The sequence below is a fragment of the Microcaecilia unicolor genome, chromosome 9 (genome assembly GCF_901765095.1).
Source record: "Microcaecilia unicolor chromosome 9, aMicUni1.1, whole genome shotgun sequence".
Lineage (NCBI taxonomy): Eukaryota > Metazoa > Chordata > Amphibia > Gymnophiona > Siphonopidae > Microcaecilia > Microcaecilia unicolor.
This window is the reverse complement of record NC_044039.1, coordinates 145,575,441-145,600,121: the sequence shown is the minus strand read 5'-3', so window position 1 is coordinate 145,600,121 and position 24,681 is coordinate 145,575,441. Positions and strand designations below refer to the sequence as shown.

General features: G+C 51.2%; 1 protein-coding gene across 1 annotated transcript in view; it reads left to right on the top strand.

The window, feature by feature from the left end:
* NUSAP1 (nucleolar and spindle associated protein 1) overlaps nt 1-24,681 on the top strand; it is a 268,127-nt gene that overhangs the window by 53,228 nt on the left and 190,218 nt on the right. Inside the window, 1 exon segment of the mRNA XM_030214927.1 lies at nt 6,848-6,986. Within this exon segment, the coding sequence (XP_030070787.1) occupies nt 6,848-6,986 (139 nt within the window).

The window sequence follows — 24,681 nt, the reverse complement described above, 5'->3', positions numbered from 1 at the left end:
GTACCGCCCGGGCAGGTCGGGCTTTTCTGCCCCCTCTTCCTTCAAGAGGAAATTCTCCCCCAAGCAGCATTCCTTTCGCAGAGACCGCCGTCCCGGAGGTGCTCCCTCCGGTCCTCCCCTAGGGTCTCGTACCCAATGACGGGGCCTTGGTCCACGCCCCAGTGCAGATTGGAGGACGGCTGTCCTCGTTTCTGGGCGAGTGGATCACAATAACTTCAAACGCTTGGTTGCTGGAAGTCATCAGAGACGGCTACAAGCTAGAGTTCTGCCGACCCTTAAGAGACGGGTTTGTACTCTCTCCCTGCAAGTCTCCGGTCAAAGCTGTGGCAGTGCAGCAGACCTTGGACAATCTGATCCGCCTGGGTGCGGTCGTTCCGGTGCCAGAAAATCAGCTTGGCAAGGGACGTTACTCCATTTACTTTGTGGTACCAAAGAAAGGAGGTTCTGTACGGCCAATCCTCGACCTCAAGGGGTCAATCAGGCTCTTTCGCATGGAGACCCTCCGCTCTGCTATAGCGGCAGTGCAGGCAGGAGAGTTCCTGGCATCCTTGGACATCAAGGAAGCGTACTTGCATATTCCCATCTGGCCTCCTCATCAACGCTTTCTGCGTTTTGCAGTACTGGGCCGACACTTCCAGTTCAGAGCCCTCCCGTTCGGGTTGGCTACTGCTCCGCGGACCTTCTCCAAAGTAATGGTGGTCATCGCGGCCTTCCTGAGGAAGGAAGGAGTACAAATCCATCCTTATCTGGACGACTGGTTGATCCGAGCCCCTCTTATGCAGAGTGCGGCAAAGCTGTGAACCGGGTGGTTGCTCTTTTGAGCTCCCTGGGGTGGATCATCAACTGGGAGGAAAGCCAGCTGCGCCCAACTCAGTCCCTGGAGTATCTGGGAGTTCGATTCGACACCCAAGTGGGCAGAGTGTTCCTGCCAGACAATCGGATTGTCAAGCTTCAGGCTCAGATGGACCAGTTCCTAGTAGCCTCTCCTCTTCGGGCTTGGGACTATGTGCAGCTGTTGGGCTCTATGACGGCCACGATGGAAGTAGTGCCCTGGGCCAGGGCTCATATGAGACCACTACTACACTCTCTGCTGCAGCGCTGGACTCCGATGTCGGAGGATTATGCTGTGCGCCTTCCCTTGGACCCAGCAGAGCGCAAGGCGCTGAGCTGGTGGACGCAGACAGACAAGTTGTCTGCAGGAATGCCTCTGGTGACCCCGGAGTGGATTGTCGTCACGACGGACGCCTCTTTGTCGGGCTGGGGAGCCCACTGCTTGGGATGGACAGCGCAGGGGCTCTGGTCTCCTGCAGAGGTAAAGTGGTCTATCAACCTCCTGGAACTCAGAGCCATTCGGTTGGCGCTTTTGGAGTTCATCCCGGTACTGGCGTTGAAGCCTGTACGGGTCCTGTCGGACAATGCCACGGCTGTGGCCTATGTCAACTGCCAGGGAAGTACCAAGAGCGCCCCTCTAGCCAAGGAGGCCATGAATCTATGCCAGTGGGCGGAAGCGAACCTGGAACAGCTGTCAGCGGCCCACATTGCCGGAGTCATGAATGTCAAGGCGGACTTTCTCAGTCGCCATACCTTGGAGCCCGGAGAGTGGCAGCTATCTGTTCAGGCGTTCTTGGACATCACGAAGCGCTGGGGCCAGCCGAGCCTAGATCTGATGGCGTCATCGGCCAATTGCCAAGTGCCGCGCTTTTTCAGCAGAGGACGGGACCCTCGATCCCTGGGAGTAGATGCTCTTCTCCAACAGTGGCCGACACAAGAGCTTCTCTATGTGTTCCCGCCCTGGCCCATGTTGGGCAGGGTGCTAGACCGGGTGGCAAAGCATCCGGGCCGGATAATCCTGGTGGGTCCGGATTGGCCCAGACGTCCCTGGTATGTGGACTTGATCAGGCTCTCAGTGGACGATCCTCTGCGACTGCCAGTGGAGCAGGGCCTGTTACATCAGGGTCCCGTGGTGATGGAGGATCCCTCCCCCTTTGGTCTTAAGGCCTGGCTATTGAGCGGCAGCGTCTGAGGAAGAAGGGCTTCTCAGACAAGGTCATCGCCACTCTGCTGAGAGCGAGGAAGCGCTCTACTTCTACTGCTTACGCCAGGGTTTGGCGTACCTTTGCAGCGTGGTGTGAAGCAGGGTCACTTTCTCCATTTACTGCTCCAATTTCTTCAGTGCTGGCGTTCCTGCAAGAAGGTCTGGAGAAAGGCCTGTCGCTCAGTTCCCTGAAAGTCCAGGTAGCGGCCCTGGCTTGCTTCAGGGGCCGCCTGAAGGGTGCTTCCCTGGCTTTGCAGCCAGATGTGGTGCGTTTCCTCAAGGGAGTTAATCACCTGCGCCCTCCTCTGCACTCAGTGGTGCCTGCGTGGAATCTCAACCTGGTGCTAAGAGCCTTACAAAGCCGCCTTTTGAACCCTTGTCGAGGGCATCTCTGAAAGACCTGACGTTGAAAGCAGTCTTTTTGGTGGCTATCACTTCAGCCAGAAGAGTTTCCGAGCTCCAGGCACTCTCTTGTCGAGAGCTTTTTTCTGCAGTTCACTGAGGCAGGAGTGACTATTCGCACAGTGCCTTCCTTCCTACCCAAGATTGTTTCTCGCTTCCATGTGAGTCAGCAGCTCTGTCTCCCTTCCTTTCGTAGGGAGGACTACCCAGAAGAGTATTCTGCTCTCAAATATCTGGATGTGAGACTGGTCATCATCAGATACTTGGAAGTGACCAATGATTTCCGGAAGTCGGATCATCTGTTTGTCCTGTTTGCAGGTCCTCGTGAGGGTCTGCAGGCTGCTAAGCCTACAGTGGCAAGATGGGTCAAGGAAGCCATTGCAGCGGCTTATGTGGCTGCGGGGAAGGTGCCGCCTATTCAGTTGAAGGCCCACTCCACTAGAGCTCAGGCGGCCTCGATGGCAGAGGCCGGGTCCGTCTCCTTGGAAGAGATTTGCAAGGCGGCAACTTGGGCGTCGGCCCATACCTTCTCCAGACATTACCGCTTGACTGTGGCTGCTCGGGCGGAGGCCCGGTTTGGAGCTTCAGTGTTGAGTTCAAGGATTTCAATGTCCCGCCCTGGGTGAGTACTGCTTCGGTACATCCCACCAGTCTATGGATTGATCAGCATGATGATATGTGTCACGTCTGTGGCCGTGACCACCCTCATACTTACCCTGTTTCTGGGAGTCAGTGGCTGTGCTGGCTTCGGCTTGTCTCTGTGTCTGTCTCTGTCTTAGTTTCTCTCTGGCTCTGTGTGCTGATTGCCCTACTGAATCTCACCTGTGTGGGCTTTGCCTCTTCCAAGATGGCTGCCGCCTCTTCGTCTCTGCCAGTTTCCAAGATGGCTCCCGCTGTTACTTTCTATGGGATGCCTGCTCTGAGTGTCAAGCCTCTGTTTGGTTGCAAGGTGATTGCTGCACCTGTGGCTCTGGTGTTGAGGGGCTTTATTAGTGACTTGGAAACTACAGTCCTGGCCTTTGCATTGCCATTTCCTCCGCAGTGCCTTAGGTCCCGAGGTTAGTGTGCTGTTAGCACTGTTTGCCTTCCTTGTCTTGTGCTCTGTGGGTTTTCTGCCCTTCTGTGTTTATCGCTTGTGGGTTTCCAGCCCTTCTGTGTTTATAGCTCTGTAGGGTTTCTGCCCTTCTGTGTTTATAGCTCTGTAGGGTTTTAGCCCTTCTGTGTTTATCGCTTGTGGGTTTCCAGCCCTTCTGTGTGTATAGCTCTGTAGGGTTTCAGCCCTTCTGTGTTTTTTGCTCTATGGGTTTCCTACCCTTCTGTGTCTAGCTCTGCTAGCTCTCTGTGTTTGTTCCAAGTGTTAGATTAGCCAGCTTAGCTCCGTCTGGTTTGTAGCCTGTGCCTAGCTCTGCTAGTTCTCTGTGTTTGTTTCCTGTGTATGACTTGTTAGCTTGGGCACAGCTTTGTGGTTAGCTGGTGTATAGCTTTACTAGTCCCCTGAGTTTGCTCTGTGCATATTTCCAGTGTATGACTTGTTAGCTTGGGCACAGCTTTATTGTTAGCTGGTGTATAGCTTTTCTAAGTCTCCTGAGTTTTTGCTCTGTGTATGTTCCTGTGTATGTCTGGTTGCCTGGGTATAGCTTTCCTACTAGCTTGTACAGTTGACTATGTCTTCTTGTGTTTAGCCTGCTGGGTTTCCGTGTGTGTTTCTTTTGCTTCTGGAGCTTCTGCCCTTGTTCTACCTGTTGCCAGTTCTCCTTGATACTGAGGCTCCAGCCGTAGTCTTGTTCCTTGTCCTGACCATTGCTTTGAATCTGCCTGCTGCCGGAACACGGACTTTCTCTGCCTTGCCTTCGCCTAGGTGCCAGGGGGCACCCCTGGACCTTCCTTCCTGTTGTTCCTGTAAGTCCTACCGGCTGCCAGAACCTGAGGGCTCAACCCGAGGGGGAGGCAGTCAAGTGTAGGTGAAGCCTAGGTCCAGGATGTTCCAGTTCCGTTCCAGTGTGTTCCAGTCCAGCGGGTTTCACTCCTGTATGTTCCTGTCCAGTGGGGCCACTCCAGTGTGTCCAGTCCAGCGGGCCCCACTCCAGTGCGCACCCGTCCGGTGCGTTCCAGTTCCGAGTGTTCCGGTGTAGAACTCCAGTCCGGAGTTCCGGTCCAGTTTTGTTTCCTCTCTGCCTGGAGGGTGATCTTGCCTGCCACTGCCGCTCCACGGTAGTGGTCCAAGGACTCACAAACCCCGCGCTCCCGGGGAAGAAGCCTGAAGGTATGCAAAGGACCTCGAGAGCGCGTCCCGCATGGGCGGGCACGCGACAATATGGAAGGTAAAATTATGTATCATACCTGATAATTTTCTTTCCATTAATCATAGCTGATCAATCCATAGCCCCTCCCAGATATCTGTACTGTTTATATTCTGGTTGAATTTTAGGTTCAAGTTTAGTCTTCAGTTACTTCAGGAGGACTTCGTGTTCAAGTTTTTTCACTTGGATTCTTCAAGAGTTGAGACGAGTTTGTGTTACAGTGAGCTGCTGCATTCCTCTCCCCTCCGTTTTACGGGGCTGGATTGAGACTTAAATTCTGCCGGCACTCCCTCCCGCTTCGTACGGCTGTAGGGCAGCTTTGTACCCCTCCCGCTTCAGCGGTGTTAGGGTCAGTCAGCTCCTCCCGCGGTTGCGGTTGCAGGATAAGCCAGATCCCCCCGCATCGGCGGGGTGGTGTCCCTCCCCCGCTCCGCGGGGATGAGCTGGATGGATTCCCCTCCCCCACTTGTGTGGGGATGAGCTGGGTTAATTCCCCTCCCCCGTTTCGGCGGTGGTGAGCTGGGCAGAGTGTCCCTTTGTGGGTGTAATTCTCTAAGTGCTGAGTCCTGCGGATGGAGCTTTGATATCAACATACTGAGGAGTTTCCGGCAGCACATGACCACATATAGGGAGGCAAAGTTTGCTCTCTATCTCCACCTGCTGGTAGATGGACACAACCCACCAGTCTATGGATTGATCAGCTATGATTAATGGAAAGAAAATTATCAGGTATGATACATAATTTTACCTTCAGTCTGTTGTGTCAGGCAAGAAGGTTGAATAAAACAGGAGGCGAGTGCTGGGTTCGGCTGTGCACTTTCGCATTGTGGTTGATGTCACGTTTAGGTGGGCGATGCGATTTGCTGAGTGTATTAGCTCCGCCCTCAACGTCATCACGTTTTACGCGAGGACGGGGATAATACTCCTGGGCAAATTGTGGTTTCACCACCATGCAGTTGGAACGCTGGGACTTGTGGAGGCTTCATAGAACGTTGGAGGTGCGTTTTATATATATAGATGATGTATATCGTTTTTCTTGCTTTGCTTTTTTCAATAAAATATATATTAAAAGAACAAAACAAAACCTTGAAGTAGCCAGTGGCGTAGCAAGGGGGGGGAGGGGCGGTCCGCCCCGGGTGTCAGCTCGTGGGGGGGGTGCTCCATGCCACCTCCTCCCCCCTCGGCGCATCGACACCCCCCCCAGTGCCCATCCTCCTCCGTCCAACCAGCTCCCTACCTTTAAAAAAATATCGAATCCGAAGCGAGGCACAGCGCCTTGCGCCTGCACGTAAAAGAAATGTGCACCGTCTCATCAGGCCTTCTCTCGCTCTGTCTGTCCCGCCCTTGCGGAAATAGGAAGTTGCGTCAGCGGAGGGTGGGACAAAGAGCGAGGGAAGGCCCGATGAGACAGTGCACATTTCTTTTACGTGCAGGCATGAGGCGCTGCACCTCGCTTCGGATTCCGATATTTTTTTAAAGGTAGGGAGCTGGTTGGACGGAAGAGGGTGGGCACTGGGTTGGGGGGGGGGGGTGTCGATGCGCCGAGGGGGGTATGTCATCGTGCTGCACCCGGAGGGGGGGGGGGGTGCAATGGCGCCCCGCCCCGGGTGGCAGCCCCCCTCGCTACACCACTGGAAGTAGCATTTTTCTCTCTTCCCCTTTCTCCCTTCATTGAGATACTATTAATATACAAATAATAACCTTGAGAGCCAGGAGGTTATATTTGATCAATATAATATTCCTATGCTTTACTATACTAGATCCTCTAAATTTACTAGTAGCATGTCAATATTTCCACATGAGTCTGCAGTGTTGACATTTTATTTATTGTTCATGATAAATATGTTTATAAAATTGGTATTCATATGTAACCTCAGAATAAAAAGCTGCATTTCTTCTGTGATTCTTGTATAGAAGAAATGGGAAATTCTTGTAGTTATACCCTAGTTCTGGCATTCTCACTAGAAAGTTGAGACTGAACATATAGCAAAATACCCTTAGTGTTTAGTTCTGAGTATTCCTTTTTCAAACCATTTCTTGTCTGTTTGGAAAGTCTTGTTTATAGAAAAGTGACTTTTTTCCTGTGTGTTGTGTTTTTTAAACTCCAAAGGACACCCGAGAGAAAAAAACAAGAAGTACGTGTTCTGGCATAAGACAAAGCAAGAGATATCGAACTGAAGATAGTTCAGCTCATCCAACAACAATGGAGGGCACAGAGGTCATGCCAACTGAAAACAGCCATACTGAAGGTTAAAAAAACAAGAGTGATGGATATAGTGAAGTACTTTGGAACCATTCCTTAGTTTACTTTTGTATGCCTAAGCAAAAACCTAGGGAAATTCCCACCATTGTTTAATGAGAAATAAGTTTTATGCTATGTTTCTTTCACATTTTAAATATAAACTTCTTGGCAACTGTCAATTCTGTCTTGCTTGATGGCCATAGTATTGTTTCTAGCCTAACTATCTACTTGATAGACTGGACCATTCTGACCTTTCTCTGAGGACAAGCAGGCTGTAATATACTCACAAGTGGGTCGACGTCCGCGTTGGCCTGGGAACTGGCATTTTGCCATAGCAAAAAAACAAAAACTTTGATAGAGCCTTCTGGTGTGCGTGCAGTGCGCATGTGTGGATTGACTTCTTGCCCGCTGCGCGACCACGTACCTCAGTTTTTTTTTCTGCAACGAGGTGCGGTAGGTTCCTCCGGTGCTCCTCGTTTTGGCCTGGGAAGAAGAGTCTTCTGCCAGCGATTTTTTTTTTTGCGTCTTTTTTTTTTTTTTTTTTTTTTAACCTTTTTTCTTTATTTAGCTTCTTTAAAAAAAAAAAAAAAAGAAAAGAAAAGGGATTTCTCTTAGTAAATTCTCAGTTTCCTTTCTCCAAGTTTGTTTTCTTTTTCGACGGCCGCACAGTCGGGTTTCTCCTCTTTGTGCCTTTTTCATTTGCACAGTCAAGTCCTTGGATTTTGCCGGAGCCGTTTTTCCTTCCATGTCATCGAAGACACCCAGCGGCTTCAAACGTACTCGGTGCAACCGGACCATCTCAGGTACCGATACTCATTCTTGTTGTATCCAGTGCCTTGTACCCGACCATAGCCCACCTACTTGTGCTCTGGGTCTTCGTATGAAGAAGCAGACCCAAGTAGCTCAAGAAGCCCAACGCGAGAAACCTTTTGGGGCTCGGTCCGGTCATTCGAAGTCGACATCGGTATCGAGGGCATCGACATAGAGGGAAGCATCGACGTCAGGAGCAGAGGTAATGGCTGCAGAGAGGCCAAGACACGCTGGGAGTAGCGAGTTGTTGAGTGGGTCTTCACCTGTCTCGAAGCCTCCTGCTGTGCAGGCCCCGTGGGACCGGCCTTTGTCAGTCCCGACCCCGAGGAGACGTGAGGATTCCACGTCATCCTCATCGGCACCGAGGAGCTTACAGTGACGGGCATCGAGCAAAGAAGCACCGTCACCGTTTTCCTTTGACACATGGTGCCGGGAGCTCCGGGGCATCGAAGGACTCGGCACCTGAGAAGCGCCGGTGCCGAGAGGACCGCTCCCCCTCCATATAGGAGGTGCCGATGCATCGGCCTCTTAGCAGCCCGGTACCTGCTCTTGAGCCTCAGCAGATTTTGCCACTGGCTGCTCTACCGGCCCCTCAGCCTTCTCCGATGGTGGCTTTCGACTAGCGCCTCTGTTTCCTGCTTCCAGAATTTCTGGAAGAACTGCTGCGCCTTCCGGAGGTGATTGCGCCTTCCATGCAGCGAGGTCTCAGTCTTCGGTGCTGCTTGCGGCTCCGGTGTCGGCTGCCCGGCTACCAGCTCTTCATGAGCGTTCACTTGTGGAACTCGGTGAGGCAGCTGTCTACCTTTGTCGATGCCCTCCCTCTGGAGCCAGTCTAGCCTTTTCGCCAGGTGGGCAGACAGCAGAAGGTGTGTCGTAAATTCCTGGCCAGGGGCGCTTACAATACTTTTGATATGGCATCCAGAATCTCTGCTCAGGGTATAGTGATGCGCAGACTCTCATGGCTGCATGTCTCTGACCTGGATCATTTGGTCCAGCAGAGGATTGCGGATTTACCTTGCCGGGGGATAACCTTTTTGGAGAAAAGGTGGAAGATCTGGTTGACCAGATCAAGAAGCACAATGATGCTATGGCTTCTCTCTCTGCTGGGCGCCTTCTACTGTAGCCTCCACAACCAGGAGGTCATTTGGGGGAGGGGGCGCGGAGTGCTCCCTATTCCTATGCTAGGAGTAGGTACACTCCGGTGTCCCGACAGCCTAGTCAGGCTCAGCCCCAGCGCGCTCGTTCTCATCAACAGCATGCGCCTAAGGCCCCTGCTGCTCCCCAGCAAAAGCAAAGAACGGGCTTTTGACTGGCTCCAACAAAGCATAGCCACAGTAAAAGTGTCTGTACTGGACAACTTGCCGGTTGGAGGGAAGTTGATATATTTTCACCAAAGGTGGCCTCTTGTAACCACCGACCGGTGGGTTCTTCAAATAGTTTGGTTAGGATCCTCTCTCAATCTGGAATCCAAACCTCCAAATTGCCTACTGGGAGCTCATTCATACAGCTCCCAGCACAAGCAGGTACTTGCAGAGGAACTCCACCTTTCTAAAGGCCCATGTGGTTGAACCCGTTCCACCAGGGGAAGAAGGGCTGGGATTCTATTCCAGGTACTTTCTTGTGCATAAGAAAACAGGGGGGATGCATCCCATCCTAAACTTGGGGGCCTTGAACAAATTCCTAGTCAGAGAAAAGTTCAGGATGGTTTCCTTGGGCACCCTTCTTCCCATGATTCAGGGAAACGATTGGCTATGCTCTCTGGACTTAAAGGACACTTACACACATATCTCGATACTTCCAGCTCACAGTATCTTTGATTCTCCGAGGACAAGCAGGCTGCTTGTTCTCACTGATGGGTGACGTCCACGGCAGCCCCCTCCAACTGGAAACTTCACTAGCAAAGGCCTTTGCTAGTCCTTGCGCGCCGATGTGCACTGCGCATGTGCGGCCGTCTTCCCGCCCAAACTGGCTCGTGTTCGTCAGTCTTCTTTTGTCCGTGCTCGGGACGGTCGTGTTTTACCGCCGTTTCGTGCCCCTCAAGTTGACCTCGTGCGTCTTCGCGATTTTCGCTAAGAAAAAAAAAAAAAAAAAAAAAAGAGACCGATCGGTCTTTTCCCGTGTTTCCAGCTTTTTCCCCGCGTAAGTTTCCTTTCGCTTTCGGGACCGGCCTATTTGGCCTCGATTCGGGTTTTTCTCCCTTCTTTTTGGTGCCCTTCGTCAACATCGCAAATTTTGATTTTGCCGGCGTGATTTTTCCGCCCATGTCATCGCAGTCTTCCAGTGGCTTCAAGAAGTGCACCCAGTGTGCCCGGGTAATCTCGCTCACTGATAGGCACGCTTCGTGTCTTCAGTGTCTGGGGGCTGGGCACCGTCCGCAGGCCTGCAGTCTTTGTGCTCTTTTAAAAAAGAGGACTCTGGCCCAGTGGAACGCGTTGTTCTCGGGCTCTTCGACGACAACAGCACAGGCATCGAGTACATCGACAGCATCGAAGTCTTCGGCATCGACTGCATCGAGGCCTCTACCTTCGGCATCGACTGCATCGAGACCCCTACCTTCGGCATCATCGGTACCGAGGTATCGAAGGGCTGCGTCGACGTCGGTGGTACCGGGACCTCCGCTATTGCTGATGTCATCGGACGGTGGTGCTTCGTCTGGAGTGCAGGTGAGGGCTGTCCATTCCCCTGCTGGTGGCGGTGAGCCTTCGGGTGGGTCTCCCCCTGCCCTGAGGGCTCCTGCGGTACAGCCCCCCTGAGATCGACCTTCTTCGGCCTCGGCCCCGAGGAAGCGACGGCTGGATTCTACGTCCTCCTCGTCGGTACCGGGAAGCTCCGGTGACATGCTTCGCTTGAAGAAGTCTAAGAAGCATCGTCACCGGTCTCCTTCCCGTCTCGGTACCGAGAGCTCTGGGTTGACGAGGCAGTCGGCACCCAATAGGCATCGGCACCGGGAGGACCGCTCACCCTCTGTTCAGGAGGTGTCGATGCGCTCCCCCTTGGACAGCCCGGAACAGCCTCCACGCCCGGAACAGACTCTGACTTCGACGCCTGCATCGGCTTCCATGTCTTTCTCCACAGCCGCCCTGCACGAGAGTCTCCGGGCCATTCTCCCAGAGATCCTGGGAGAGCTGTTGCGCCCTTCCCCTCCGGTACTGGGGGTGCTTGTGCCACCGGTACCGTCGAGTGAGGCGCCGGCTGGCCCCTTGCCCGGGGTGAGGTCTCCGACATCGGTGCCGCTTGCGGTACCGACTGCGGTCGCCTCCCAGGAAGGCTCCCCGACGACGTCGGCGGAGGGAGCTTCGCTGGTGCTGGCGAGGGAGTCTACCTCTCGACGCTCACACCGTGGCCGTGTTTCCACAGAGTCGAGCCGGGCACGGCTTCAGACACAGGTCCGTGAACTTGTGTCTGATACCGATGGTGAGGCCTCGTGGGAGGAGGAGGAGGACATCCGGTATTTCTCTGACGAGGAGTCTGATGGCCTTCCTTCTGATCCCACTCCCTCCCCTGAAAGGCAGCTTTCTCCTCCCGAGAGTCTGTCTTTTGCGGCCTTTGTCCGGGAGATGTCTACGGTCATCCCCTTCCCGGTGGTTGTGGAGGACAAGCCTAGGGCTGAAATGTTTGAGCTCCTGGACTATCCTTCTCCACTTAAGGAATCGTCCACAGTACTCATGCATCATGTCCTAAAAAAGACATTGCTGGTGAACTGGACCAAGCCTCTAAGTAATCCCCACATTCCCAAGAAGATCGAGTCCCAGTACCGGATCCATGGGGACCCAGAGCTGATGCGCACTCAGTTGTCTCACGACTCTGGAGTTGTGGATTTGGCCCTAAAGAAGGCTAAGAGTTCTAGGGAGCATGCTTCGGCGCCCCCGGGCAAAGACTCTAGAACCTTAGATTCCTTTGGGAGGAAGGCCTACCATTCCTCTATGCTCGTGGCCAAAATTCAGTCTTACCAGCTCTACACGAGCATACACATGCGGAACAATGTGCAGCAGTTGGCGGGCTTGGTGGACAAGCTCCCTCCTGAGCAAGCCAAGCCATTTCAGGAGGTGGTCAGGCAGCTGAAGGTGTGCAGAAAATTCCTAGCCAGAGGGGTATATGATACCTTTGATGTTGCGTCCAGGGCCGCTGCTCAAGGTGTGGTGATGCGCAGACTCTCATGGCTGCATGCCTCCGACCTGGAGAATAGGATCCAGCAGCGGATTGCGGACTCGCCTTGCCGTGCGGACAATATTTTTGGAGAGAAGGTCGAACAGGTGGTAGAGCAGCTCCACCAGCGGGATACCGCTTTCGACAAGTTCTCCCGCCGGCAACCTTCAGCTTCTACCTCCACAGGTAGACGTTTTTATTGGGGAAGGAAGACTGTTCCCTACTCTTCTGGTAAGCGTAGGTACAATCCTCCTTCTTGACAGCCTGCGGCCCAGGCTAAGCCCCAGCGCGCTCGCTCTCGTCAACAGCATGCGCCTCAGCAAGGTCCCTCGGCTCCTCAGCAAAAGCAAGGGGCGAGCTTTTGACTGGCTCCAGCAGAGCATAGCTGACATCAACGTGTCAGTGCCGGGCGATCTGCCGGTCGGGGGGAGGTTGAAAGTTTTTCACTAAAGGTTGCCTCTCATAACCTCCGATCAGTGGGTTCTTCAAATAGTCCGGCAAGGATACACCCTCCATATGGCCTCCAAACCTCCAAATTGCCCACCGGGAGCTCAGTCTTACAGCTTCCAGCACAAGCAGGTACTTGCAGAGGAACTCTCCGCCCTTCTCAACGCCAATGCGGTCGAGCCCGTGCCATCCGGGCAAGAAGGGCTGGGATTCTATTCCAGGTACTTCCTTGTGGAAAAGAAAACAGGGGGGTTGCGTCCCATCCTAGACTTAAGGGCCTTGAACAAATATCTGGTCAAGGAAAAGTTCAGGATGCTTTCCCTGGGCACCCTTCTTCCCATGATTCAGGAAAACGATTGGCTATGCTCTCTGGACTTGAAGGACGCCTACACTCACATCCCGATACTGCCAGCTCACAGGTAGTATCTGCGATTTCAGCTGGGCACACGTCACTTCCAGTACTGTGTGCTACGCTTTGGGCTCGCCTCTGCGCCCAGAGTGTTCACGAAGTGCTTAGCTGTAGTAGCAGCGGCGCTTTGCAGGCTGGGAGTACACGTGTTCTCCTATCTCGATGATTGGCTGGTGAAGAACACATCCGAGGCAGGAGCACTACAGTCCATGCAGATGACTATTCGCCTCCTGGAGCTACTGGGGTTTGTGATAAATTACCGAAAGTCCCGTCTTCTTCCAGTACAGAGACTCGAATTCATAGGAGCTCTGCTGGATTCTCGGACGGCTCGTGCCTATCTCCCAGAGACGAGAGCCAACAACTTGTTGTCCCTCGTCTCGCGGGTGCGAGTGTCCCAGCAGATCACAGCTCGGCAGATGTTGAGATTGCTGGGCCACATGGCCTCCACAGTTCATGTGACTCCCATGGCCCGCCTTCACATGAGATCTGCTCAATGGACCCTAGCTTCCCAGTGGTTTCAGGCTACTGGGGATCTAGAAGACGTGATCCACCTGTCCACGAGTTTTCTCAAATCCCTGTATTGGTGGACGATTTGGTCCAATTTGACTCTGGGACGTCCTTTCCAAATTCCTCAGCCACAAAAAGTGCTGACTACGGATACGTCTCTCCTGGGGTGGGGAGCTCATGTCGATGGGCTTCACACCCAGGGAAGCTGGTCCCTCCAGGAACGCGATCTGCAGATCAATCTTCTGGAGTTACGAGCGGTCTGGAATGCTCTGAAGGCTTTCAGAGATCAGCTGTCCCACCAAATTATCCAAATTCAGACAGACAACCAGGTTGCCATGTATTACATCAACAAGCAGGGTGGCACCGGATCTCACCCCCTGTGTCAGGAAGCCGTCAGCATGTGGCTCTGGGCTCGCCGTCACGGCATGGTGCTCCAAGCCACATATCTGGCAGGCGTAAACAACAGTCTGGCCAACAGGTTGAGCAGGATTATGCAACCTCACGAGTGGTCACTCAACTCCAGAGTAGTGCGCCAGATCTTCCAGGTGTGGGGCACCCCCTTGGTAGATCTCTTTGCATCTCGAGCCAACCACAAAGTCCCTCAGTTCTGTTCCAGGCTTCAGGCCCACGGCAGACTGGCATCGGATGCCTTCCTCCTGGACTGGGGGGAAGGTCTGCTGTATGCTTATCCTCCCATACCTCTGGTGGGGAAGACTTTGTTGAAACTCAAGCAAGACCGAGGCACCATGATTCTGATTGCTTCTTTTTTGCCGCGTCAGATCTGGTTCCCTCTTCTTCTGGAGTTATCCTCCGAAGAACCGTGGAGATTGGAGTGTTTTCCGACCCTCATCACACAGGACGAAGGGGCGCTTCTGCATCCCAACCTCCAGTCTCTGGCTCTCACGGCCTGGATGTTGAGAGCGTAGACTTTGCCTCTTTGGGTCTGTCAGAGGGTGTCTCCCGCATCTTGCTTGCTTCCAGGAAAGATTCCACTAAGAGGAGTTACTTGTTTCTCTGGAGCAGGTTTGCCGTCTGGTGTGACAGGAAGGTCCTAGATCCTCGCTCTTGTCCTACACAGACCCTGCTTGAATACCTTCTGCACTTGTCTGAGTCTGGTCTCAAGACCAACTCTGTAAGGGTTCACCTTAGTGCAATCAGTGCATACCATTACCGTGTGGAAGGTAAGCCGATCTCAGGACAGCCTTTAGTTGTTCGCTTCATGAGAGGTTTGCTTTTGTCAAAGCCCCCTGTCAAACCTCCTACAGTGTCATGGGATCTCAATGTCGTTCTCACCCAGCTGATGAAACCTCCTTTTGAGCCACTGAACTCCTGCCATCTGAAGTACTTGACCTGGAAGGTCATTTTCTTGGTGGCAGTTACTTCAGCTCGTAGAGTCAGTGAGCTTCAGGCCCTGGTAGCCCAGGCCCCTTACACCAAATTTCATCATAACAGAGTAGTCCTCCGCACTCACCCTAAGTTCTTGCCAAAGGTCGTGTCGGAGTTCCATCTGAACCAGTCAATTGTCTTGCCAACATTCTTTCCCCGTCCTCATTCCTGCCCTGCTGAACGTCAGCTGCACACATTGGACTGCAAGAGAGCATTGGCCTTCTATCTGGAGCGGACACAGCCCAACAGACAGTCCGCCCAATTGTTTGTTTCTTTTGATCCCAACAGGAGGGGACTGGCTGTGGGGAAAAGCACCATATCCAATTGGCTAGCTGATTGCATTTCCTTCACTTACGCTCAGGCTGGGCTGGCTCTTGAGGGTCATGTCGCGGCTCATAATGTTAGAGCCATGGCAGCATCGGTAGCCCACTTGAAGTCAGCCACTATTGAAGAGATCTGCAAAGCTGCGACGTGGTCATCTGTCCACACATTCACATCTCATTACTGCCTGCAGCAGGATACCCGACGCGACAGTCGGTTCGGGCAGTCAGTGCTTCAGAATCTGTTCGGGGTTTAGAATCCAACTCCACCCCCCTAGGCCCATGTTTATTCTGTTGCAGGCTACACTCTCGGTTAGTTGGATAAGTTGTTAGGTCAATCTCAGTTATGTCCTCGCCGTTGCGAGGCCCAATTGACCATGTTGGTTGTTTTGAGTGAGCCTGGGGGCTAGGGATACCCCATCAGTGAGAACAAGCAGCCTGCTTGTCCTCGGAGAAAGCGAATGCTACATACCTGTAGAGGGTATTCTTCGAGGACAGCAGGTTGATTGTTCTCACAAACCCGCCCGCCTCCCCTTTGGAGTTGTGTCTTCCCTTGTCTTTGTCTTGCTACATATGGGATTGACGAACACGAGCCGGTTCGGGCGGGAAGACGGCCGCGCATGGGCGGTGCGCATGGGCGCGCGAGGACTAGCAAAGGCCTTTGCTACTGAAGTTCCGATTGGAGGGGCTGCCGTGGACGTCACCCATCAGTGAGAACAATCAGCCTGCTGTCCTCGGAGAATACCCTCTACAGGTATGTAGCATTCGCTTTAAGTTTCATCATAACAGAGTAGTTCGCCTCACTCACCCTAAATTCCTAACAAAGGTGGTGTCGGAGTGTGATGTCCCCTACCTCAACGCAAGCGGCGTCTTTGGGCTGCGCAGGGTCCCCTCGATACGCACACTTGACTGGCACAGCCCTGAGCCATGTGTGTGTGGTTCTTCTCTGGCTGCAGGCTCCTTGATTGCTTTGCTTCCATGCACCTAGCTCTGCTCTCTCTCTGCCTGGCTTCCAGGCTCCTTGATTGCTTTGCTTCCACCCACCTGGGTCTTCTCTTCCTCTGCCTGGCTTCCCTTCTCTCCTATTGGTCTTCCGGTTTCTTCTTCCCCTGCTCTTGTCCTATGGCAGTGCCCCTTCTCCCTGCTGATGTCAGGTGCCAGCACTTTATCAGCTGAGCTCTCCCTAGACTCCTTGCTTCGGCTTCTACTTTGGTAGGTGTTACTTGCTCAGTAGTATGCTTCTCCTCTACTTTGTTCTTCGTTACTGACTCTGCCTGTACCTGGATTACTCTTGTGTCTGCTGCCTGCCTACTGACTCTGCCTCTGCCTGGATTACTCTCGTGTCTGCTGCCTGCCTACTGACCTTGCCTGTACATGGATTACTCTTGTGTCTGCTGCCTGCCTGCTGACTCTGCCTGTACCTGGATTACTCTCTTGACCTGCTGCCTGCCTGGCCGTCACGTTCATCACCCCGCTTCCTGCTCTATCTCGTAAGACCTGCAGGCCGCCCACACCTAGGAGCTCAACCTCTGGGGAACTGTGGTCAGCGCAGGTGAAACCCGGGGTTGTCCAGCTGCCAAGCAGAACCCGGTCTGAGTACTGGGCTCGGCAGCGCTCTACTTGGTACAAGAACTCACAGTCTGACACGGAGTTCCATCTGAACCAGTCGATTGTCTTGGCAACATTTTTTCCCCGTCCTCATGCCCACCCTAGCGAACGCAGCTTGCACACCTTGGACTGCAAGAGAGCATTGGCCTTTTACGTGGAGCGGACGAAGTGCTTCAACAGTTTGTTTCTTTCGATCCCAACAGGAGGGGAGTCGCCGTCGGGGAAACGCACAATCATAATCTCGAATTGGCTAGCAGATTGCATATCCCTTCACATGCCAAAGCTGGGCTTGCTCTGGAGGGCCGTGTCACGGCTCATAATGTCAGAGCTGTGACTGTGTCGTAGGCTCACTTAAAGTCAGCCTCCATTGAAGAGATTTGCAAAGCTGCAACGTGGTCTTCAGTCCACGCATTCATGTCACACTACTGCCTTGAGCAGGATACCTGACACGATAGTCGGTTCAGGCAGTCGGTGCTACAGAATCTGTTTGGGGTTTAGAATCCAACTCTTCCCATCCAGGCCTGTTTTATTCTGTTCCAGGCTGCACTCTCACCTAGTTGTATATAGTTTCAGATCAACCTACGTTATGTCCTCGTCGTTGTGAGGCCCAATTGACCAATGTTTATTGTTTTGGGTGAGCCTGGATGCTAGGGATACCCCACTTGTGAGTATATTACAGCATGCTTGTCCTCGGAGAAAGCGAAGATATTTACTTGTAGCAGGTATTCTCTGAGGACGGCAGGCTGAATATTCTCACAATTCCACCCACCTCCCCTTGGAGTTATTTGAATTACTTTATTTGTTTATGCTTTAGACTTAACTGAGGTACGTGCTCACGCAGCAGACGGGAAGTCAGTCTGCGCGCTGCGCTCTGCACATGCGCCAGAATGCTCTAGCAAAGTTTTTGTTTTTTGCTATGGGAAAATGCCGGTTCTCAGGCCGATGCAGCCATCGACCCACTTGTGAGAATATTCAGCCTGCTGTCCTTGGAGAATACCTGCTAAAGGTAAGTATGTTCGCTTTATCTGCCATCATCTGCTGTATACATTACTTTTACTTTTGCTCAAAAATGTTGGTATTCAAGCACAAGTAGGATCACAAACAGCTACACAAGTGGGTGATGCCATTGTGATATAGCCAAATCGGGTTCTCTTTTCCAGACTTCTGAAAACTCTGTCTGTGCAGGTGTTCTCACAATCCTAGCATTACTGTCTTCCTTATCTCTATTGTACTGGCAGGAATCAGAAAGAGAAAATGTCTTTTATTACTCACCAGCACAGGACCAGATATCAGAAGTCAGGCTAAATATAAAGAATAGCTGAAAAGAGAAAAAGAAGGAAGGAAAGTTTATTCCTCACTGTCATACAAAGGTCACAGAGATGAGAGAGAGAATATGTGAAAGATTCTTAGCTGCAAAGAATTATTTCTTGGGGGGGGAGTACCCCCCCTGGAAATAGGCAGTGGCAAGGATATGAAGCTTCTCTTGCCAGCCAGGCTATTTCAGAGTCTCTTTAGATGAGCCGTTACTTATATATTTTTCCCATCACAAAGGACCACCTCATATATCACCCAATGAGCAATCTTGCAAGTACATAGACCGTTGATAGGACCTTTAGGGTCCTTGCCACACCTCTGCTCAATAACTTATATTTGTAACAAACAGTTGGGATGTCATGACAATGGGGTCTTGTCAGTTTTTTTTGTAACAAGACGGTTGGTTGGGTTGTTATGGCAATGGTCTTGTCACTTTGTGGTCAGCCAGAAATTCCTGTCTTGCAACTATCAGTGGAAACTCACAGAAACACAAATAGAAATAAGCAGACCCAAAAGAAAAGACCAGAAAATTCCAGAACACTATGTAATCAGGGTCAGTTGAGTTCACCATTCTTGAGTTTTTGGACAAATTTAAGTTAGGCAAATGTAGTTTAGCTAATATCATATTCCTTAGCATCTGCTCCAGACCATTCCCATCATGTGGGTATAAGCCCTCCTATCAGCAGATAGGAAGGCTGAGAGCTATCAGTGATAAGTACATAAGTATTGCCATACTGGGAAAGACCAAAGGTCCATCAAGCCCAGTATCTTGTTTCCAACAGTGGCCAATCCAGGTCACAAATACCTGGCAAGATCCGAGAAAAAGTTCAAAACATTTTATACTGCTTATCCCAGAAATAGTGGATTTGTTGTTCCTATTTACATCTTGCTCAGCAGTTAACAGTGTTAATTTGTAATCTTTTGATTTATTTGTATTTAAAGACACTTGATTTACTATGGTCTGTTTTGCAACTTTGCTATCGGGTACCCTATCTTATGTTTTGGTGATATGATTGAAAGATACCTTGTCCCGAACCATGCGCTTTTGAATGACGTTTGGCCTTTTCCCAGGTTCTAGTTTAGAAGCAGCTTGATCTCCTTTTTAAATGCGAATGCCAGCAGCCTGGTCTTACCCTAGTTAAGATGGAGCCCATCATTACGGAATGGGCTCCCCCTTCCCCAAAATGTTGCCCAGTTCCTTACAAATCTAAAACCCTCCCTGTACCATCGTCTCATCCACGCATTGAGACTCCGGAGCTCTGCCTGTCTCTTGGGCCCTGCATGTGGAATGGGGTTGCACTTTGGAAAACGCTACCCTAGAGGTTCTGAATTTGAGCTTTCCACCTAAGAGCCTAAATTTGGCTTCCAAAACCTCTCTCCCACTTTTTCCTGTCATTGGTACCTACATGTACCAAGACAGCCAACTCCTTCCCAGCACTATCTAAAATCCTATCTAGGTGATGTATGAGGTCCGTCACCTTCGCATCAGACAGGCAAGTGACCGAGCGATCCTCATATCCACCGGCCACCCATTTATCTACATGCCTTATGTATAAACTATTTTATTGACATAAATAACAATACAAATCTTTAAGAGTATACTTACAGAATGCATAGCACAAATACAACAGTCCACCAGCATTCCCCCAAACGTCAATAATTTCCCCCTGCCATTTTCTCCCCTCCTCCCCCCTGCCCATTAATGAAACAGCTTTTATTGATAACATCCCCACAATAACTCCAAATCCTATCCATTTACTCCATATACTGGCCAGAGCAGAGCTGTTACATTACCAACGTGGTCAGAAGTATCATAAAGTTTTTCATGCCCCCCCCCCCTTCCTCCCCCCCCCTCTCTTGTCTTCTATCACACTGCAGCATGGTGTCCAAATAAACACTAACACAGCAACAAAACATTACCCTATACAGGAAACACGTTGCATTTTCAAAGGCCTCCCAACTAATCTTCTTTCCCACCTTTATTATCCCTCCAATTCCCGCAGCAATCCACCACGCTATTTAACATTTCAAGGCACATGCGAGTCTTAATCCAACAACTCAAAACTATTTTATTTATGCAACATGATATGGCTACTAAGAGGAAACCCACCAGCCTACCTACAGCCCTGAAAATCCCCCACCCCCCTATCCCCTCCCTCCCCCCCCACCTGAGGAGATACCCGGACCCCTAATCGATACACAGACTGGATGGCCACTTTCCCCCGTGCTCTACATGGAATTTACCACCAAACTCCGCCCTCTGGAAGACAGGCTTTGAATATATGGTCCCCAAATTTCCAGAAACTGTCTCCGCCGCTTAGAGGAGTTACCCACCCCTCTCCGCTCAAATAACATAAACTCATGCAGTTTGTTCCTCCAATGCCAGAAATCCGGGGGGGGGGGGGGGGAATCCGCAACCCACTGACTCATAATAAGTCGCTTACCAATCAGACAGGCCTTCCGAATCAGCTGACGAGCAGAAGCACCCTGGAAAATGAAAAGCTCATATTTGTCCAACAGAATCCCCATTGGGGAGCACACAACTCTCGATCCCAAAAGGGATTCCAGATACCGAACAATGGAATCCCAAAAGTACCGGATCTGAGAACACCCCCACAAACACTGAAAGAGAGACCCCGGCACTCCTCCCACATAAAGGCGTTGATACCCCTCCCATCTTGAATATCTGGGCTTTTGTTAGATATGCCCTGTGTAAAATTCTATATTGGCATTCTCGTAAACCTGCATTTCCCGTCAAGCTTGGAATTCTAGATGTTAATACATTGAAGTCTAAGGAAAGATGTGGCCTCATCATGTCTTCCACCCAGCGCTGTTGAAGATGCTCCCGATCTTTAGGAGCCAGACACCTTCCCAGCGCCTTGTGCAAACCCGAAATGGAAAGGCGCTTCCCCTGCACCGAGTGGAAAAACTGCCTCAAAAGATGACAATGTCTAGATCCCAATGCCCCTTTAAGGAATCTACATAATGCTTCAACTGAGTGTAAGCAAAGATATCCTGCCATGTCATATCCCATGCCTAGAGCCCCTAGATTTACCACACCACCCTGCAAGTTCACCACATGCTCTATCCTAGTGACGCCTTGCCTCGCCCACTTCCTAAAAACCACATTCTCCAGACCCGGCTGGAACAACAAATTCCCCTGAATAGGAAGGAGATCCGAAACCCATCGACTTAACCCATGCATCCGCATCAAGTCTCTCCAAAGCCTCCGCAAAGGGGTCAATAATATGCTATCACGTAAGGGGGCCGGAACTAGCTTACTGGGGGCGTGTAGTAAGAAATGGAAATGACAGGGCTCATAGTACTGACTCTCCAATTGCCGACAAGTGTAGTCATCTCGTGCCAAAAACCAGTCACCCAAATAACGCAAAAGACATGCCCAATTATAACGTCGCAAGTCTGGTAAACCGAGACCGCTGTCCCTCCATGACCCCTCTAGCATATTCAGCGGCAGCTTTGCCTTCCTTGCCCCTCAACAAAATCGCCAAATAGCTCTCTTAAGCACGGTAAGATCTCTTGTACTCAGATAAATAGGCAACATTTGCAGCAAATATAGCCATTTTGGGAATTCTACCATTTTAAACAGCTGAATCCGTCCGCTGAGTGACAGGGGCAAGGCCAACCAAGCACGAAACCTCTCCGTCGTGGCTTTCAATAAGCTAGAGACATTCGGATGATACAAATCAGAAACCCGCATAGACAAATGCAGACCCAAATACTTAAAAGAACCTTGCGCCCAGCGAAGAGGGAACGCCGGACCCCATTCTCGTTGCACGTCTTCTCCTGAAGGCAGTGCCAAGGATTTGGAATAGTTAAGATGAAACCCTGCAAAATCTCCAAATTCCCTAAAAAGTTCCAGGAGTGCTGGCAGTGAACTACTGGGCTCGGTAAGGTGTACTAACAAGTCATCTGCAAAAGCAGAGAGAAGAAACCCCGAACTCCCAATCGGCATGCCCTTAATCTCTGGATGATGCAGAATTTCCCTGAGGAGCGGGTCAAGGGACAATACAAACAAAAGAGGGGACAAAGGGCATCCCTGCCTAGTCCCCCTATGAATCTGGAACGATTCTGAACGCTCTCCATTCACCCATACATAAGCCCGCGGTTCTAAGTAAAGGACCTGAATGGCCTCTAAGAAAAATTGTTCAAAGCCATAATAAAACAGCAAACATATAGGACCAATTCACCCTGTCAAACGCCTTTTCGGCGTCGAAACTGACTAAAAGCGAAGATAGACGTTTCTGGGCTACCACCTCCAAGGATGCCAGAATGGATCGAATATTTTTCACTGCTGTCCACCCGTTCACAAACCCCACCTGGGACACATCAACCAACGACGGGAGAACCCTTGCTAATCGATTGGCCAGAACTTTAGCGTACAATTTAGCATCTACATTAATGAGGGAAATCGCCTATATGATTCCGGCTCTACCGCATTCTTCCCCTCCTTGGGTATCACTACAATTTGGGCCTCCTTAAAAGTATCTGGAATCATTTGGACTGTCACCATCGAACTGAACAAAGATATTAGTGGCATTTTAACCTTGTCAAGAAACTGCTTATAGAACTGTACCCGAAAACTATCTGGCCCTGGAGTTTTATGGGAAGCACACTGCTGCAGAGCTAAGATTAACTCCCCCTCCGTAAATGCTGCATTTAGCTTTTCCCGTTGACGGTCTGAGAGCCGAGGTAGAGGGCACCCTCCCATCGACCACCCAGTCTGAGAACCTCTCCACCAAAAGATGTCCAGATATCTCCTCCCCGTCCCCCCCACCTCCCCTCATGGCTCCGGTCGAGCCTAATCACGTGAGCTCCCTCCTCACCCTTTCAAAATGTAAATCTACCCGCACACACTCACTCACCCCATTCATAATAGAATATCCATACAAACCTCATATACATATCTCATAACTCTATTACCCAGGAGACCCCTCCCATCATATAATTTTAATTCAGTTTCTTTTACAGTTCCTTGCCAAACTTTAACAGAAAATAGAACAGCATCCACTCACCACCGTCTCAAGCAAACCAAACCTAACTGCATTATATGTTTCGTAATAACTTTCCCCACTGTTCAAAAAGTCACTTCGGTGCGCTCACCAGAACGCCTCACCATCTCACCAAGTATGTAACAGTTCAGTCCCTCCAATATTGTGCTCCGCTCTCACTTGCTATCAAAGCCAGTCCCTTCATGCCGGCCCCTCAGCAGGTAGATCATGTTGTACAAACTTCATCGCCTCGTCCGCCGTAGTAAAGAACTGCTGGGACCCCTGATACCAGATTTTCAGCCGTGCAGGGTAAAGTAGGGCAAATTGAATCTTCCTGGAGAACAGAAGCTGGCACACATCGCAAAACGCTTTTTGCTGCAGTGACATTGCCGTGGAGAAGTCCTGAAAGCAGCGCACCACCGAATTTTCATACTTGAGCTGTCCCAATTTCCTGAGCGCTTGTAAAATATGCTGTTTGTGCGCAAAGTTCAGCACTTTAAAAATCACCACTCTGGGGCGCGAATCTTCCTTGCGCACGGGCCCTAACCTGTGGGCACGCTCCACTCTCAGCGGGCCCGTTGTCAACTTTAACTGAAGTGCTGTGGGGAACCAGGATTCCAGAAAGGATCGCAAGTCAGCTTCTCTGATGGATTCTGGCAGCCCCACCATCCTAATATTACTCCTCCGTGCCCGGTTCTCAAGGTCCTCCAGCTTTGCCTCCAGTTGCTCCACCTTCTGTTTCAGGGCTTTACCCAATGTCTCCTGCACCGAATCTTCTACATCCGACAGCCTTTGTTTGTATTGGGCAAACTCCGTCTGGATACCGCCCAGCTTGTCATCGATCCCTTTCAGTTGATCTGCGATCTTTTGCAGCTTAAGATCTACTGAGGTTTCCAACATGGCAGAAACCTCTGCCGCTACCTCCGCAGCCCACGTGGAGCTCACTGTCAGGGGACTCCCGCTCTCTGCATCCGCCATCTTGTTTTCCGGCATCCGACTTCGCGCCCCTTCCTTCTTTCCCGATTTGGCCACCATTCTCCTCTCCTGCACACGTTCCGTTTCCACCAAAAGCTACCGCTACACTTCCCCTGCTCAACGATATTCTCCGATTTAGTGGGAGTAGCGCGGTGACGGTTCAAAACTCAACTAACTGCAGGTAAGGAGGGAGCTCCGCACAGCGACTGCCACTCTCTAGCCGTGCATCACGTGATCTCTCTATCTACATGTCTTATAATCAAATCACCAACTACAACAGCTGTTCTAACCTTTCCCTCTTGGGCAGTAGCTCCTGGAGACACATCCTCGGTGCAAGAGGATATCGCATCCCCTTGTGTGCTGGTCTTGGCTACAGGATTACTTCCATCTGCACCAGAGTGATGCTCTCCTTTTAAAAGACGTCCCTCCTCCTAGGCAGCATAGTGGCTACCAGATTGGAGGTGGGACTTCTCTACAGCGTCCCTGTAGGCTTCCTTTATGTATCTCTCTGTCACCCTCAGCTTCAACATGTCTGCTTCTCTAATCTCAAGAGAACAGACTTGTTCTTTATTATCTAGGAGCTCTTTGCATCGAGCACACACACGTGTGACCTCTCACCAACTGAGAGATAACCATATGTGTGATACTCAATGCAAACAACTGGATAGCACCCCTCTCTTTGCTGGGCAACTGTCTGCACATTAGTATTGAGCTTTTTAATCAAAACTTCTTAAGGTACTTGGATATCAGATGAATATAAAGAGCCATAAG